Here is a 16,816-nt window from a genome sequence, read left to right on the forward strand (position 1 = left end):
CTCTGTTTATAAGCAATTAGGACTTGGTGAATTAAAGCCAACATCAATAACCCTATCTTTAGCTGATAGGTCAGTGAAAATTCCAAGGGGGATAATTGAGGATGTTTTAGTTCAAGTTGATAATTTCTACTATCCAGTAGATTTTGTTGTTCTTGATACTGATCCTTTAGTTAAGGAAGCTAATTATGTTCCTATCATCCTTGGAAGGTCATTCCTTGCTACTTCAAATGCAATCATAAATTGTAGGAATGGACTTATGCAACTTACTTTTGGCAACATGACACTTGAGCTTAATATCTTTCATATGTCAAAGAAGCTGATTACTCCGGAAGAAAAAGAAGGTCCAGAAGAGGTATGCATTATTGACACTCTAGTGGAGGAGCATTGTGATCAGAATATACAAGACAAGTTGAATGAAAGTCTTGAGGATCTTGAAGAAGGGTTGTCTAAACCCACTAATGTGCTTGCTACTCTACAAGGTTGGACGAGGAACCAAGAGATCTTACCTTTATTCAATAAAGAGAAGGGACAAGATGATGTAACAGAAGAATTCCCGAAGCTCAATTTGAAACCTCTACCCATGGAGTTAAAATATACATACCTGGAAGAAAATAACCAATGTCCTGTTGTTATAGCTTCATCTCTTACCGGTCATCAGGAGATTTCTCTACTTGAAGTTCTTAAGAAGTGCAAGAAAGCAATAGGATGGCAAATATTTGACTTGAAAGGAATCGGTCCTTTGGTTTGTACACATCATATATATATGGAGGAAGAAGCTAAACCAATTTGTCAACCTCAAAGAAGATTGAATCCTCATTTACAAGAAGTGGTGCGAACTGAGGTACTGAAGCTACTCCAAGCGGGTATTATTTATTCCATATCAGACAGCCCTTGGGTGATTCCTACTCAAGTGGTACCAAAGAAGTTAGGTATTACTGTGGTTCAGAATGAAAAAGACGAAGAAATTGCTACACGCCTCACTTCAGGTTGGAGGGTGTGTATTGACTACAGGAAATTGAATGTTGTGACAAGGAAAGATCATTTTCCACTCCCATTTATTGATCAAGTGCTGGAGAGAGTCTCTGGCCATCCTTTCTATTGTTTCTTGGATGGGTACTCAGGGTATTTCCAAATTGAAATTGATGTTGAAGATCAGGAGAAGACCACTTTCACATATCCGTTTGGAACATACGCCTACAGAAGAATGTCTTTTGGTTTATGCAATGCACCTGCAACATTCCAAAGATGTATGCTTAGTATCTTCAGTGATATGGTGGAGCGAATTATGGAGGTTTTCATGGATGATATCACCATATATGGAGGTACATTTGAAGAATGCTTAGTAAATTTGAAAGTGGTTCTTAAAAGATGCATTGAAAAAGATTTGGTGCTCAACTTGGAGAAATGCCATTTTATGGTACGTCAAGGAATTGTCCTTGGCCATATCATCTCTGAGGAAGGCATTGAAGTTGATAAAGCAAAGGTGGAACTTATTGCCAAATTGCCATCCCCAACCACTGTAAAAGGAGTAAGGCAATTTCTTGGCCATGCAAAGTTCTATAAGAGGTTTATACAAGATTTCTCTAAGCTGTCAAGGCCTCTTTGTGAATTTTTAGCTAAGGATGCTAAGTTTGTCTGGGATGAGAGATGTCAAAAGAGTTTTGATCAATTGAAGCAATTTTTGACAATCGCTCCAATATTAAGGGCTCCTAACTGGCAATTACCCTTTGAAGTAATGTGTGATGCCACTGACTTTGCTATAGGAGCTGTACTTGGCCAAAGAGAAGATGGGAAACCCTATGTGATCTACTATGCAAGCAAAACATTGAACGAGGCTCAAAAAAACTACACAACTATAGAGAAAGAATTGTTAGCTATGGTATTTGCTTTAGACAAGTTTCATGCTTATTTGGTAGGGTCTTTCATCATTGCTTTCACTGACCATTCAACCTTGAAGTATTTATTGACAAAGCAAGATGCAAAAGCAAGGTTGATTAGATGGATTCTTTTGTTACAAGAGTTTGATCTCCAAATCAGAGACAAGAAAAGGGTAGAGAATGTGGTAGCTGACCACCTTTCAAGGTTGGCTATAACACATAATTCCCATGTATTACCTATTAATGATGACTTTCCCGAGGAATCACTTATGTTGCTAGAGAAAGCTCCTTGGTATGCTCATATTGCTAACTATTTGGTTACTGGTGAAGTTCCAAGTGAGTGGAAAGCGTAAGACAAGAAGCACTTCTTTGCAAAGATTCATGCTTATTATTGGGAAGAGCCCTTCCTTTTCAAGTATTGTGCAGATCAGATCATAAGGAAGTGTGTCCCTGAAGAAGAGCAATAAGGGATCCTCAGCCACTGCCATGAGAATGCCTGTGGAGGCCACTTTGCCTCTCAGAAAACAACCATGAAGGTCTTGCAATTAGGGTTTACTTGGCCATCGCTTTTCAAAGATTCCCACATCATGTGTAGGAGTTGTGATAGATGTCAAAGACTCGGGAAGCTTACAAAAAGAAACCAAATGCCCATGAACCCCATCCTTATAGTTGATCTTTTTTATGTTTGGGGTATTGACTTCATGGGACCTTTCCCAATGTCTTTTGGTAACTCTTATATATTGATGGGGGTGGACAATGTTTCCAAATGGGTGGAGGCAATCCCCTGTAAACATAATGATCACAGGGTGGTTCTCAAATTTCTCAAGGAGAACATCTTCTCAAGATTTGGGGTGCCAAAGGCCATAATCAGTGATGGAGGTACTCATTTTTGCAACAAACCTTTTGAAACCCTATTAGCCAAGTATGGAGTGAAGCATAAGGTAGCTACACCTTATCATCCTCAAACTTCCGGGCAAGTGGAGCTAGCAAACAAGGAAATAAAAAACATACTGATGAAAGTGGTGATTACAAGCAGAAAAGATTGGTCTATTAAGCTACATGATTCATTATGGGCATATAGAACAGCTTATAAGACTATTCTTGGCATGTCTCCCTATCGTCTCATCTATGGCAAAGCATGCCACCTCCCTGTGGAAGTTGAATATAAAGCTTGGTGGGCAATCAAGAGGTTGAACATGGACTTGATCAGAACTGAGGCAAAAAGGTGCTTAGACCTTAATGAGATGGAGGAATTAAGAAATGATGCTTACATCAATTCCAAAGTTGCAAAACAGAGGATGAAGAAGTGGCATGATCAACTAATCTCCAAAAAAGAATTGTGGAAAGGATAGAGAGTCCTACTCTATGACTCAAGGCTCCATATCTTTCCAGGGAAGCTCAAGTCAAGGTGGATAGGTCCTTTCATTATTCACCAAGTACATCTCAATGGAGTGGTGGAATTACTAAATTCCAATGGCATAGACACCTTCAGAGTCAATGGTCATCGCCTCAAGCCATTCATTGAATAGTTCAAGCCAGAAAAGGAGGAAATCAACCTCCTTGAACCACAAAAATCCTTATCAGAGAAGGGTTAGATGGACTTGGTTTCACCAAAGTCCATAATTTTGTTAAATATGTTAATTTTTAAGTTTTGTAAATTATTTGATTGTAATTTTAGTCTTGAAATTTTGTAAATTGTAACTAACTTAATCTTTTTGAATGATTAAAATCAGGAGGAATTGCAAGAAAAGCGAAAGAAGCTACTCTTTGCTCCTCAGAGCCATCACAGGCCCCTCCTTTTATTGATCAGCCTTTGCCTCATCAGGAGCCTCCTACAGGAGAGGCAGCTGAGCCATCATTTCCACAGCATGACTCCACGTCACTCAGGAGGTACCACTTCCTCCCTATTTTTCAATCGCTTTTGTCACATTGAGGACAATGTTCAGCTTGGTTGGGGGAAGAGTTGAGAAATGAAGTTTTTATTGTTAATGCTAAGTTATTTTGGTAATTTAGTTGCTTTTTGCTTAATTTTAAAATTTTTTAAAGTTTTTTTATTCTACTCTCCATGGTTATTAAGGAAAAATTTTCAAATTGAAATGGGAGAAATTGAATTTTTGTCTTTTTACTTGACTTAGATTTTGTATTATGCTTACTAAAGTTGATGAATTGTTGAAACTTCTATTGAATTCAACCTTAGTTCTTCAACTTTAAGCATTCACACACTGTGCACAATAGGTTCTGATTATAAGATGAAAAACTATTTCCCTCTTGACTTAGGAAAATTTTAGACTTGGTACATTTGACCTCAATTTAATAGTGTTGGGACACCTTATAAAAGGCCAATGAGCCTTTGAGAAAAAAAAAAAGAATAAAGAAAAAAAGAAAAAAAATGTTTGCTTGCCTTGAAACCCGAGCAAGGTCTGAGGGGTATATGATGAAAATCTTTAAAACCTGGTGCCCTAAGCCCTCATTGGTTGGGAGTCACTGACCTCAATGCTCGTTACAAGGATGGATAGGTGGAGTTTAACATACTGTAGGTGCTTAGGCATTAAAATTTATTCTCAAAAGTCTGGGATAAAATTCGAGGAGTTAGTGGTTGAAAGATCCTTAAAGCTTGATGCCCTAAACCTTAATTGGTTGGGAGTCATCGATGGACCCCCGTTACATGGCAAATTTAGAAAAGAATACTTTTAAGCCTTGTACTCCTACAATGAAAAAAAAAATGTGAACAAAGAGGTGCGTTCTTAACCTATTAGAGGTTGATTAGTTTTCTAAGTTGTGAAAAAAAACTAGGTTGGGGTGAGAGGTTAGTTCAACATACTATATTCAGAAACTAATAAATAACACGTAGATTTTTGTGGAAGAGTAAGGTTTGACCCTTTGGGAGTGGAAACTCTTTTAAAGCTTAAATTTGCATAATGCCTTCTCTTTAAGAAATATGATTAGACAAGTTATTTGATAACTCTTGTTGAAGTTTGAGTTTTATTTCTTTAATGTTCCATGTGAGAGTTAGATCATCATGCCACTTGAAAATTGTTTTTTGATCAGCATGATGTTGTAAATTATAATACTGTTTATTTTTATTTTTCTCTCTTTCATTGCTAAGGGACTAGCAATATGTCGGTTGGGGGGAGTGATTACTACTCAAAAAATGTTATTTGATAGCTTGTAATAAACTCTTTTAAACACTTTTGAGTAGTGGTTATCACCTTTTAACCCAATTAACATATTAAAGACTCTTGTAATCAATTCTAATCAAATTGTGTTAAGTTTTGGTGTTTTGATAGCTTTTTTATCACCAAAGCAATCAGAGATTGAGGAGAGTTCTTTGGGATCCTTGGCAAAGCAATGGAAAGCTCAGAAACATGAAGAAGTGAAGCTTCGAAATCCTTTGCCATAAGCAAATCCGGAATGCAAGGAGTAAAAGATGTCCGAACACACCATCAGATGGCGGTGGAAGTCAATGATCCGGACAACATATCCGGATAGGAGATGCTATCGTCTGAGTGTGATGTTCACAAGTGTCGTGTGCTTCTCCCTGAGGGAGTCCGGATAAGGGAGCGCGCCACATGTCCTCTTAGGGAATCCGGATGGAGTTGATCCGAATAGCCTTGCGCACTCTGTGTCATCCGGGAGAGGGGTCCCTACACCTTGCACACGCAGATGGTCCCCCTTGCACAGCATAGCTCAGTCCACCCGGGGAGGAATTCCATGCGCCGACATTTCATATCCAGAATTCTGTGCGCCGACATTTTGCATCCGGATATCTCATAGCCGGATGGGAGAGGAGGACGTTTCAACTTCTCCGGTCAGACATATCCGGATCCTTTGATAGCGCTTACCTGGAGAGTTTTTCTCTCAGTATACAGTGTTGCGGTGTTCTCCTAAAGCTTCCTGATATTTCCGACCGACATCTTGAGATATTTTGCTTTAAATATTTGTTGTCTAAATCCCCAAACTCTCCTTGTAATCCACCTATCATAGGATTCCTTAGTCTTTAAGTAAGAACAAAGGGGTGAATAACCTCATATATATAGTTTGTAATTTTCTTTACAGAGGATATTATGTAATTAGGGGAAAAAAGAAATATATTTCACAGAGCACTTGCTCTATTTTTCCTTCATATAATTTTTTTTCTCATTAGTTTTCCTACTAGCCAAACAAGCTCTAAGGAAGTTTCCTCAGAGAATTAGTGGCTAGACTTTTAGTTCCTTGGAGTTAAGGTTGCCGGGAAAGGTTTCAAGTGCAAGAATTAGTAGCTTTGTGGTTTCAATCATTAATGAAAAGAAAGTGTGATCCTTTAATGATTTCTATGTTTTTAGTTAACTTAAAACACCTTCAATTCACTTGAGCCAACACTTGGTAAGGCACATGATCTCCGTCCATGGAGATGCACTTGTTTATCTCTTGCGAGCTTTTAGGAAGTGACTTGGAGGTAGGATTTTCTAGAATTGCCAACACTTGGTAAGCTTTTGGACTCCAATGAGACATCCATTAGTTATCTCTTGCAAGCTTGAGAAGGGAAGTCCAAAGTTAAAGATCACCTTGAATGGAAAATGCTAGGTGAGAGGCACGAGTCATTGCAAGTTGCATCAGTGAAAGGGAATTAGAGCTGAAATCCATTTAAAGGTTACATCTGTGCAACACCGGTTAGAGAATTGACTATATGTTAATTCTCTAATGCGAGGAAATGAACCAAATGACCAGAGCTCTGTTTTTACATAAGGAACCTTCCCTGTGAACCTAAACCTCCAAGGAATGTTTTTCTTCATAAGTAATTTCCATTACTTTCTTTTTAGTTAGCTTTAAACAAAACCTCATTTAAACAAAGTTTGTGTTTTATTTCTTAAGCTAACCTTGAAATGAAAAAGCACCAATTTACTTTGAATTGGTATCAGTTGTGAGTTGAAAACCCTTCCCAGTGAATGATCCTAGAGCCACTATGCTATATTAGCTAAGCTATCCTAATGCATGGTGATATAGGTTATAAATTTTGTTGATTACTCTCTCAATCAAAGAGCACCAGCTGGACATGAGTCAGCTGAGACACCAATTGGGAACGAATCATTCATGTATTTGAGCTTCAACTTGCATTGCCATTGATTTCACAAAATTCTCCCTCTTCTTGTCTTGTTTCAATGATAAAAAAGCTACCAAAAACACCAAAACTTGCTAAAAACTAATTAGTAACCCTCAATAGGTTCCTTAATGTGCCAATTGAGTTAAAAGGTATTAACTACTACTCAAAAGTGTTTAAAATAGTTAGTTTCAAGCTATAAAATAGTACTTTTTGAGTAGTAATCAGTTTGGAGGTTGTAGCTTTGATTTTCTTATATACACTCCAAAACGACGTTGTTTTGATGCTATTTTTTAAAAAAATTAATTTAATTGAACTGGCCGGTTCGGAGGGAACCAACCGGTTCGTATGGCTCATCGATTGGACCATCTGTTCAAGCGGTCTGACCCCGGTTCAATGCAATTCCGATCCAATTGACCGGACCGGACAGGAACCATGACCGGCCAATAGTCAGACCAATCGGTCAAGTCTGATTTTTAAAACCATGGGTTATACATCAAGAGCATGGTAATGGTTTGTAACATGTAAATCATCAGAAAAATATATACAAATAAGTAAGCTATAAAAATTAATAAAATAAATTTGTCTCACATTTAACATTATTTAAATAGTTATAAAAGTATTCACTCAAAGTTATTTATGATAATGCTAATAAAAGAAAATTATTTTTTTTCAAATATAATAACATTTTTACTAATAAACATACAATACAATAATCAATTCCATGTTGAATGATGAGGGGGTTCAAAATCATCATCATCAGTCCTACGATGAGTATACAAATTAGGATGGTAATTCCCATAGTGAGGATATGGTTGAAAGAGTTGTTCATAACTCGAATATGTTGACTGAGATGATTGGCTTGATGATCCATAATCAGAAAAATATGATTTCGAAGGCTATTCAGGATCAACACCATATTGATAGTATCCAATACCTCGATAGGCAATGCTATTGCTATTAGAAGATTGATCATATCCATAGGAATCACTAGCTCATGTTCCAGTATTTGAATATCCCTCTGGATGCATCATTGGAAATCGATCAAAATCATTTCTACTAAAAGTACTGGAAGAGCTATCATAGTCTCTAAAGTTGTGATATGATCTATCATCTACTCCTTTGAAATACGACCTTCATCCTATACCCAAATTCTATAAGTGCTCATCAATACGATGATAATTTGATCTATGATAATCATGCCCACTAGAATAATCATCATCGTTGGGAAATGTAGTTAGTCTTTTCAAATGCTTTCATTGTTCCCATATCCCTGGCGATATGCATGATTTGTATCTTGTGTGGTATAGTAATTTTCATCTCCTTGTGCCCATGACATGCCTTGATCTACTTGGCTAACATAACCGCCACCAGTGCTACCATCTCCTCCAGTACCTTCACTAGTGCCACCAACTCCTCTATTGTCCCTACTAGTGCCACTACCCCGCCTACTGCTCCCATTATCACCATCATCACTTCTAGAGCTTGAAAAATTGTTCCAAGAGTCTTACCTTCATGACGGGAATCAATATCTCTTTCTTGTGTAGCATTACTTATACGCCTACTAACTCTACGATTTATGGCACTATCATCTTCATGAATTGTTCCTCTACCTTCTTCATTAGGGGTAAGACCTTTATCCAACCAATCCAAATTATCAGATGAAAAAATAGGCTATTTTCCTTCTCGTATTCACTCATCCAATATATCATCATCATTAAAGATATGATTCAGATAAATTGAATTGTATAAATCTTCATTGTTTCGCTCTTGCATCAAATTCTTAACTCAAAGTCTCATATTGTAGTGCACATAAACTAACTTATGCAACTTTTTCATTCCTAAATGGTTACACAGCTTTGTGTGAATCAATGACCATGTGATCTAATTTCTTTAACAACCTGATGAAGAACAAGTTTGGCTTAAAATTTTAACAGTAATCTTTTGTAGATGTGGACTTTTGTTGTCATAGTTGTTCCACCATTCGGCTATAATAAAGAAAATGCATACTTATTAATCACTATGATATATTTAACAAAAAATGATGATAATTTCTTATTTGTAATAGACATAAATGTATTGAGTACTTGGAAGAGATTGATTTATTGCTTTCTTTGTAAGTGCACTTTTTTTATATAATATAGAAATATTTGGTTAAAAGGGATTAAATAATTTGTAAATTGTGAATTTAACTCTTCTCATGTTTTTTCTTAAAAAAGTAACTCAATTTTAACATAAATGTCATTTATCATTTAAAGTATTTACATATAGGTTTTTAAGGAGATGATTATTTTTACAAGAAAATAATGAGAGCATTTGTCCAAATGAGGCCAAAAGATGGTGGAAGGTCAAATTTCAAAAATTGGGTATTCCAAAACTCTTTTAATCAAATAACCTTATAATATATTACCAAAGACTAACAAAACACTTTTTTTCCCATTAATTGATGTTTTTTATTAAAAAAAAAAAGAAAAAGAAAAAGAAAAAGAAAACGCTTAAAATGAAATCGTTGCTAACAAAAGGGCTATAAATAAAAACGTTTTATGGTATTTGTTTGACAACAAATTTTATGAGAATAATTTTTTTGTAGTAAAATATATTTGACCAAAAATTTTATTTTATTGTAAGAGGGCGAGCTTCCACCATAAATTTTATTTTGGCAAAAAGTTATTTTTTGATATGTCGCCATAAATTGTATTTTGTGGTGAAAAGTAACTTCTTGTCACAATTTTTATTTTGTAGAGAAATTATTTATTTTATTATGAAATTAAATTTAATGGTTAAAAATAATTGTTTATGAACTTACAACAATAAATTTGCACCAAATAATTTTTTGTGGAAAAAAATCTTTTACTATATAGAACATTTTTTTTTAATCACAAATTAATTTATGGCAAAATCCCATATTTCACTTTCAATGATCTAGTTTAGGAATTCCATGGATATCACTTTAATCGTTTAGCACTTTCTAACTAAGGAAGTTGAAGCCATTTAGAAATTGGTTGTTTTAGTAACAAATTTTAGGTATTTAAAATTATGTTGTTAAAAAGTATTCTAAGAACTAATTAAAATATGATAAGATAAAAATAAAAAATAAAAAAAAATTGTTTTTTGTTTGATAAAAACCATTTAAAAAAAAAACTATGAACAGAAATAATTATGTAGTAGTTAGATTTTATTTTACCCTATTAGGGGCTACTCCCGAAATCCACTTTTTGTTATTTCATATCTCCTTTTTGTTTTATTTTATAACGTGTGGTAGAATATGGAAGAGATTCAAATTTAGTAGGTGTTTATTTTCTAATCATTTAAATTTATTAAACAATTTATTTATTTATTTAATAAAAAAAGTTATTAATTAGTATCAAACATGAGTCATTCCTACACTAGTAGTGCATGAGAGTCTCCTTGTAGTGGAAGAGTTATTAAGTTCATATCCTATTAAGGCAATTTGAGAGAAACATGAAGCCAATTACCAATGGGAAGTAGGTTCCTTCACTCTACAGACATGTTCATATGCAAATGTAAGAATGAGAGACTATGCCAATAGCTAAAATTGAAGGTTCTTGAGAGGGATTTGGTTGAAAGATTTGAGCACTGAAACACTTATGATCTGATTTGAATGAGAAAACAATCAAATGGTAAATACATAAAAAGTCAATTTGACATGATAAAGCCACTCAAACCTCAATCTTGGTGGTGATGTTTATCGTGGTGTGCATGCGTGTTAATGTTTAGTGATATTAATTCATGTAACTTTATATTTTCCATGAATTAATATTGGATTGTTTAAAATTGAAAAAAAAATGGAAAATTTTAAAAGTTAATAACAGAAAAACTAAAAGAACAATTGAGAAATAATAGATTTATATAACTGTTTTCTAAACGCACATGCGTGTTAAGGTTTTGGGAATGAAAGCACACCTCGGTGCAGAGTGCATGGAATTGCCAATATTTTTGGCATCAACGCAGACTTCTTGATTTTCCCAAAGTTGGGGCTTGAAACTCCTAATATTTTGGGATCAACGGCCCATAACCAAGTTTTCCTAAAAAATATTGATAGATATTTTGACAAAAATATTGATAGATATTTTGACAAAAATATCGGTCATGTGATAATTATTCAAAATTCATGAAAATATTTGAAAAAAAAAATTTTGAGGATAGTACACTGGTTTAAAAACAAGTGGCCAAAACCAACTATATTAGAATTTAGACCTTTTTTTCTTTTTAAATGATTTTATTTCAAGGATTATATAATGGGCCGAAACTCCCGGCTCATTCAAAAGTCTTTCTGTAGCACAAATATCTTTTAGGAAGAAGGTTAGATTTTGGGAGAATTGTGTTTTGGGCCCAGCTGGGCCCAAAAATTAACAAATGGTCCATCTAATTGACCTAATTAATGATAAGGATATCAAATGTTAATAGACGAAAATGCCCTTTACATTTCCAATTCAAATTGTTGTAAATTAATGGGTTTCACAGCTGGTAAACGTGAAATGCCATGTCACCAGAGTGAAAATTCTGAATCTTCCTACCATTTTCTCTCCCTCTATAAACAACATACGCACAAACGATGCCGACCTTAACTGTCTCCCAATCTCTTTCTTCAGCAGCCAAGGATTGTGAGCATTTCAGAAAAGCTTTTGTAGGTATTTTATCAATGATCATTCCCAAATCCAAATGATGGGGGTCTGAATTATTTGCTGATATTTTGATTTTATCAGGTTGAGGCGTTTGTAGGTATTTTATCATCATCGTCCAGAGAGAATAAATGGGAGCGTTTGAGATGGAGAAGGTGAAAGGTGGGAGTCCCTACGGTGCAGGAACTTACGCTGGGGACGGCTCAAGACAACCATCTGAGCTCGAATTGGAGCAAGGTTTCCACCAGGGGAAGTACATTGCTGGCATCACAAAGAAGCTCAAGGATGCAGCTTAATATCCATTCCCTATTCTGAGATTGTTTTGCATTCTTCCATTTTTTTTCACTTCTAGAATTTAAGTTCCGTATTTCTATTGGATTGCCAAAAAACAAAAAAAAAAAAAAAAGAATAATTGTTGTTGTGTTTGGCATATGCTCTATGTGTTGAATGTACTCAGAACATTGGTTTGCTCATCCAACTTGAAAAAATGTCCTCTTTCTCCCCCTTTCACACTAAACCCAGAATTTTATATTGGTAACAAATAATCCCTGTCATTTTCTATTGGTTTCTGGGTATAGATTAGGTAGGTGAGAGGTCCTTTCTTTCAGCAGTGAAGGTTGGAAATTTACTGGGATTGAGAATGTTAGCCGGGGGGGGGGGGGGGGGGGGTTTAATCATACACACCACCTGGATTCTACCAATAAAGTCCTTCGGAATGTAATCTAAATTTTGGCCTAATCTTTGATGTTACAGAAGGAAAGAAGGGGTGGAGATGATACACTCCACAGATTGGACAGCTAACAAGTACCTACTACTATTGACTATGTATTAATTTCCTATTAACAAGTAAAACAAATGGCATTGATTTTGTTTTACTAGTTTCTGCTTGAATTCCTAAATTTTCTTTTTGAATATTTTTCTTGTCTTAGCCCACTCCACCCAACTTTTCCTTTCTCGTTTTTTTTATTAGTATCTGAAACAATTCTTATTTCGTTGAGCAATGTATATTCTTGCAAAAAATGAATTAAAAAATTAATTTGTGCCCAATTAGTTTGGTGTAAATGTCATCCACATTTATCTCATGTAATTTTAATTGGAAATATTTAGTGTTTATGGGAATAAACAGGAAGCTTGAAATTGCTAATCATTGGCATTAAATTGAAGCAGGTTTAGAAATGAAAATTCTGGATTAGGAGAGAATGGATGAGAAGGAGAATTGCGGACAAAAGAAAATAATGTCTCCCTGTTTGGCTCTGAAGAATTGCTTGGATGAGAAAATGGTGAGTACTCTAAAAGTGAGCCACAGTTAGAAGCATTTTGGTCTTCTTCAGAGTTTCCTCGTAAATTGTAGACAATTGTTAGGCCTGGTGCCACATGTGATGTTTAAAAAGTTGTTCACTAGTTGAATGGAACCCATCTTTAGGCATGCTTTTTACTGAATAAAATATATGTTTGAATAATAATTTGCCATGCTTAACATATAATCTTCTTTTGAATTCTAGCTAGAAAGTTGGAATTAACTTCAAATAACTTCACATTAATGGACAAATTGCTATTTTTTAATTTCCTTGTATTGTTACAAAAGTATAGGGAACAAATTGAGACTTCAGTTTTTCCTTATTTTATTAACCAAAAGATTGCAATCATGATTAACCTATGCATGAGTATACATTCAGTAGTGGTTGTATGGAATTTATGTCTGTGTACAAGACATTTACACTAAGTGTACAAGGTACCTGTGCTTAATGTACAAGGGTGTACAAATGTACCTATGTTGAAGTATTTGCAATGTTTTAAAATCATTTCCATTTTGAAAGGATGAGGAACATTCCCTCACACACATTCCTTGATCACGCACTCATCCCCTTCAATTTTATTACTTCATACATGTTGATTGGATGACCAACGACAATAATGATGAATAAGAACCTATATTGGGTTTCACTTCCCCCTTTTCCCTTCCCCATTTTCCCTTAGGCATCACATTGGAACATGGTAGCTCACCCATATGCACGCTATTAGTTTTAGGTATGTCAAATTTTTGCCATTGTATAAGACATTTACACTAAGTGTACAATGCAAATGTGCTAACTGTACAAGTGTGTACAATGCTACATATGTTGAAGGATTTCAAATGGTTTTGAATAAATTGCTTGCTTATTTTATTTTTCTAAGGGTGACATTCCTCATAGACATTCCTCATTTACATTTCTACACATTCATTGGATGAGATAGCGCGCTTATAATGAATAAGAACCTCGATTTGGTGTCATTTTTCCCCTTTTCAGTGAGCCATGACATTGGAACGTGGTTAACCTGGCCATATGCACTAGTTCTGTTGTATCTATGTGGAATTTCTGCAACTGTACAAGGCATTTAAACTAAGTGTACAAGGCCAATGTACTAAAAGTACAAGGGTGTACAAGGGTGTGTATCTTACTTTTTCCAAACGTGGGGAACAATCCTCACACATGTTGCTTGATAACACACGCATTGCATGCAATTTAATTGATGTCTACCATGTTCATTCATCCTATTAGCTTCCCTAGTAATGATGAATATGAACCAAAATTAGGGTAACCTTTTGTGTCATTTTCCCTAGTCCATGGTAATGGAAACATTGGTTGCCCACCCATATTCACTTGAAAATATGTACCTATTAGGGATTTGGTGACTGGACAAGGCATTTACACTAAGTGTACAAAGCAAATGTGCTAACTGTACAAGTGTGTACAAGGGTGCCTATCTTGAAGGATTTCAAATGCTTTTGAAAAAATTGCTTGCTCATTTATTTTTTCCAAGGGGGACATTCCTCATTTCCCTTCGTACACATTCATTGGATGAGATAGCGCGCTTATGATGAATAGGAACCTCGATTTGGTGTCATTTTTCTCCAACTCGGTGAGGCATGACATTGGAACGTGGTTAACCCAGCCATATGCACTAGTTATGTTGTATGATCTAGGTTGAATTTCTGCCACTGTACAAGGCATTTACACTAAGTGTACAAGGCAAATGTACTAAAAGTACAAGGGTGTACAAGGGTGTACAAGGGTGTCTATCTTACTTTTTCCAAACGTGGGGAACAATCCTCACACATGTTGCTTGATAACACACACATTGCATGCAATTTAATTGATGTCTACCATGTTCATTCATCCTATTAGCTTCCCTAGTAATGATGAATATGAACCAAAATTAGGGTAGTCTTTAGGCATGTTGTGTGTTGGTAATGGTTGAAACTGACCCGAGTAAATCAAATGTTGAGTGGAGACTTTAAAACATGGGTCGATATAGTCATACACATCGTGTCTCAATGTGCGGATCACAGCACATACATGTGGACATGGCAACCCAGACATTTTCCATGTTAGACATGTACACTTATGTTGCTGCATATCCACAACCAAATAAACATCTCCAGTAAAAACCTTGAACGTCCCACCCAAATAGGGCATCACAGTAATCGGAGCAGATATCATGATATTTGACATTAGCTTTTCCTTTGTTTTGGGTCCAACCACGCTCTTCCACTTATCTGTACCATGCATATGGGTGTCCAACATGGCTACAAGCTTATCCATGTGCATCATCAACAACGTATAAATTGTTTGGTGTCGTTCCTCTCTTAACCACGCATTGAAGGACTCTGCAATATTAGTTGTCATTTTATCCCAACGTTTTTTAAGGAACTTTGACATCGCCCAATGCTCCGGACTATTCTCCGCAACCCACCTTGCTAGGTCGCCATTAAAATGCACAAGTTTTTCAAACGCCTCATTGTAGTCTATATCCAACCGAGCATATGCAATGTTGTCTAAAAGCAACAAAGCATCTTCTTTCCCTTTCTTTCCACTAATGTTTTGCCTGTTGAAGAAGCTTGAAAAGTTCTCTTTCACATGTCGATAACAATAAGCATGATTTTCTACCCCAAACAACTCCGAAACACTAGCAATATCCCTTGATGTCTATCTGATATAATAATTACTTCTCGACCATCTAGGACCCCCTTCAATTTCTCCAAGAACCAATACCAATCCTCATAATTTTCTGAACCAACCACACCCAAGGCTAGAGGGAACATTCCATCATCTGCATCATATGCAATGGCAGACAAAAGAGCTCCTTTGTATGGACCACTTAGGTGGCAAGAATCAATAGCCAATACCGGTCGACACCCCATGGTGAACCCTTGAATTGAAAATGCATGGGCAATGAACAATTGCTTGAAGTGACCTTCATGAGAAGTGTACTCGGCAATAGTTCCAGGGTTAATTTCCCTTAGCCTATGGCATAACCAAGGCAAATACGCGTAGGACGCACGTGGAGATCCATATACACGCTCTTTTGCCTTCTCTTTAAGATGCCATGCTTGGTTATAAGTCAATTGAACTTCATGATCACGTTCAAAATCCTTGCAAATTTGTCGAGGAAGGTATTCCGGAGTTGTTCTAAACACGTCTTCAACAACAACAACACCTCTCTTGGAAGAAACCCGCACCTTAGATGAACACTCATCTTGAGCTATATGATTATGATTAACTTGGTAAGTATAAACTCGCAATATTTCATTTCCTTCAACAGCATGAGCTGTTATCTTCCAAGGACAATCCTCAACCGAACACTTTACTGACATATGAGTGGGTGAATTTTTCTTGTACTTGTATTGAAACCTTCCAGCTAATGACATTTGGTATATTGCATTCTGAAACTCATCTGCATTCTTAAATGTATGTCCGGAACCTAATATTGCCTCACGAAACCGATTCGATTCCAAAGGGGTGTACTCACTATCTGCACAATGCGATGCAAAACCTCTTGATAACATCATAGTATTAGGATTTGCATTGCATGATGCATTAGACGAAGGAAACGTAGGATGTGGACCTCTGCATTTACATTCATAACCAAAATTAGACTACATAATGTGTAAAATTGGTATTCATTAAATTTTAAATAGACATCCAAGTGAAAACGCATTACCCAAGTGCCAACTGTGTATTCGGTATATTTGCCTCTATGGCTTCCACACCGGGTGACTCGACTATGTACACATTTGCATAGTCATCACTGTGGGAAACCACGTTATCCAAGTCATCCTCATCTTCTAAATCTTGGATGACTCTAGGGTTAAACTTGAGGGTGTAGTGCATCCTCCTCACATGAAGGGAAATGTCGAATTTTTCTAAGACCTTCTGAGTGAATTCTTCAAATGTCAT

General features: G+C 35.9%; 1 protein-coding gene across 1 annotated transcript; it reads right to left on the reverse strand.

Moving 5' to 3' along the window:
* Positions 1 to 8,301: 8,301 nt before the first annotated feature.
* Positions 8,302 to 16,816, reverse strand: LOC109123156 (uncharacterized). Its single transcript, XM_059739572.1, has 6 exons — positions 16,581 to 16,816; positions 16,141 to 16,486; positions 15,632 to 16,080; positions 14,936 to 15,464; positions 11,789 to 11,858; positions 8,302 to 8,588 (listed from the first exon to the last, which is right to left on the reverse strand). Exons 1-6 carry the CDS (start codon positions 16,814 to 16,816, stop codon positions 8,302 to 8,304), a joined length of 1,917 nt encoding a protein of 638 aa, XP_059595555.1.

This window comes from Vitis vinifera, chromosome 9 (genome assembly GCF_030704535.1).
Source record: "Vitis vinifera cultivar Pinot Noir 40024 chromosome 9, ASM3070453v1".
Lineage (NCBI taxonomy): Eukaryota > Viridiplantae > Streptophyta > Magnoliopsida > Vitales > Vitaceae > Vitis > Vitis vinifera.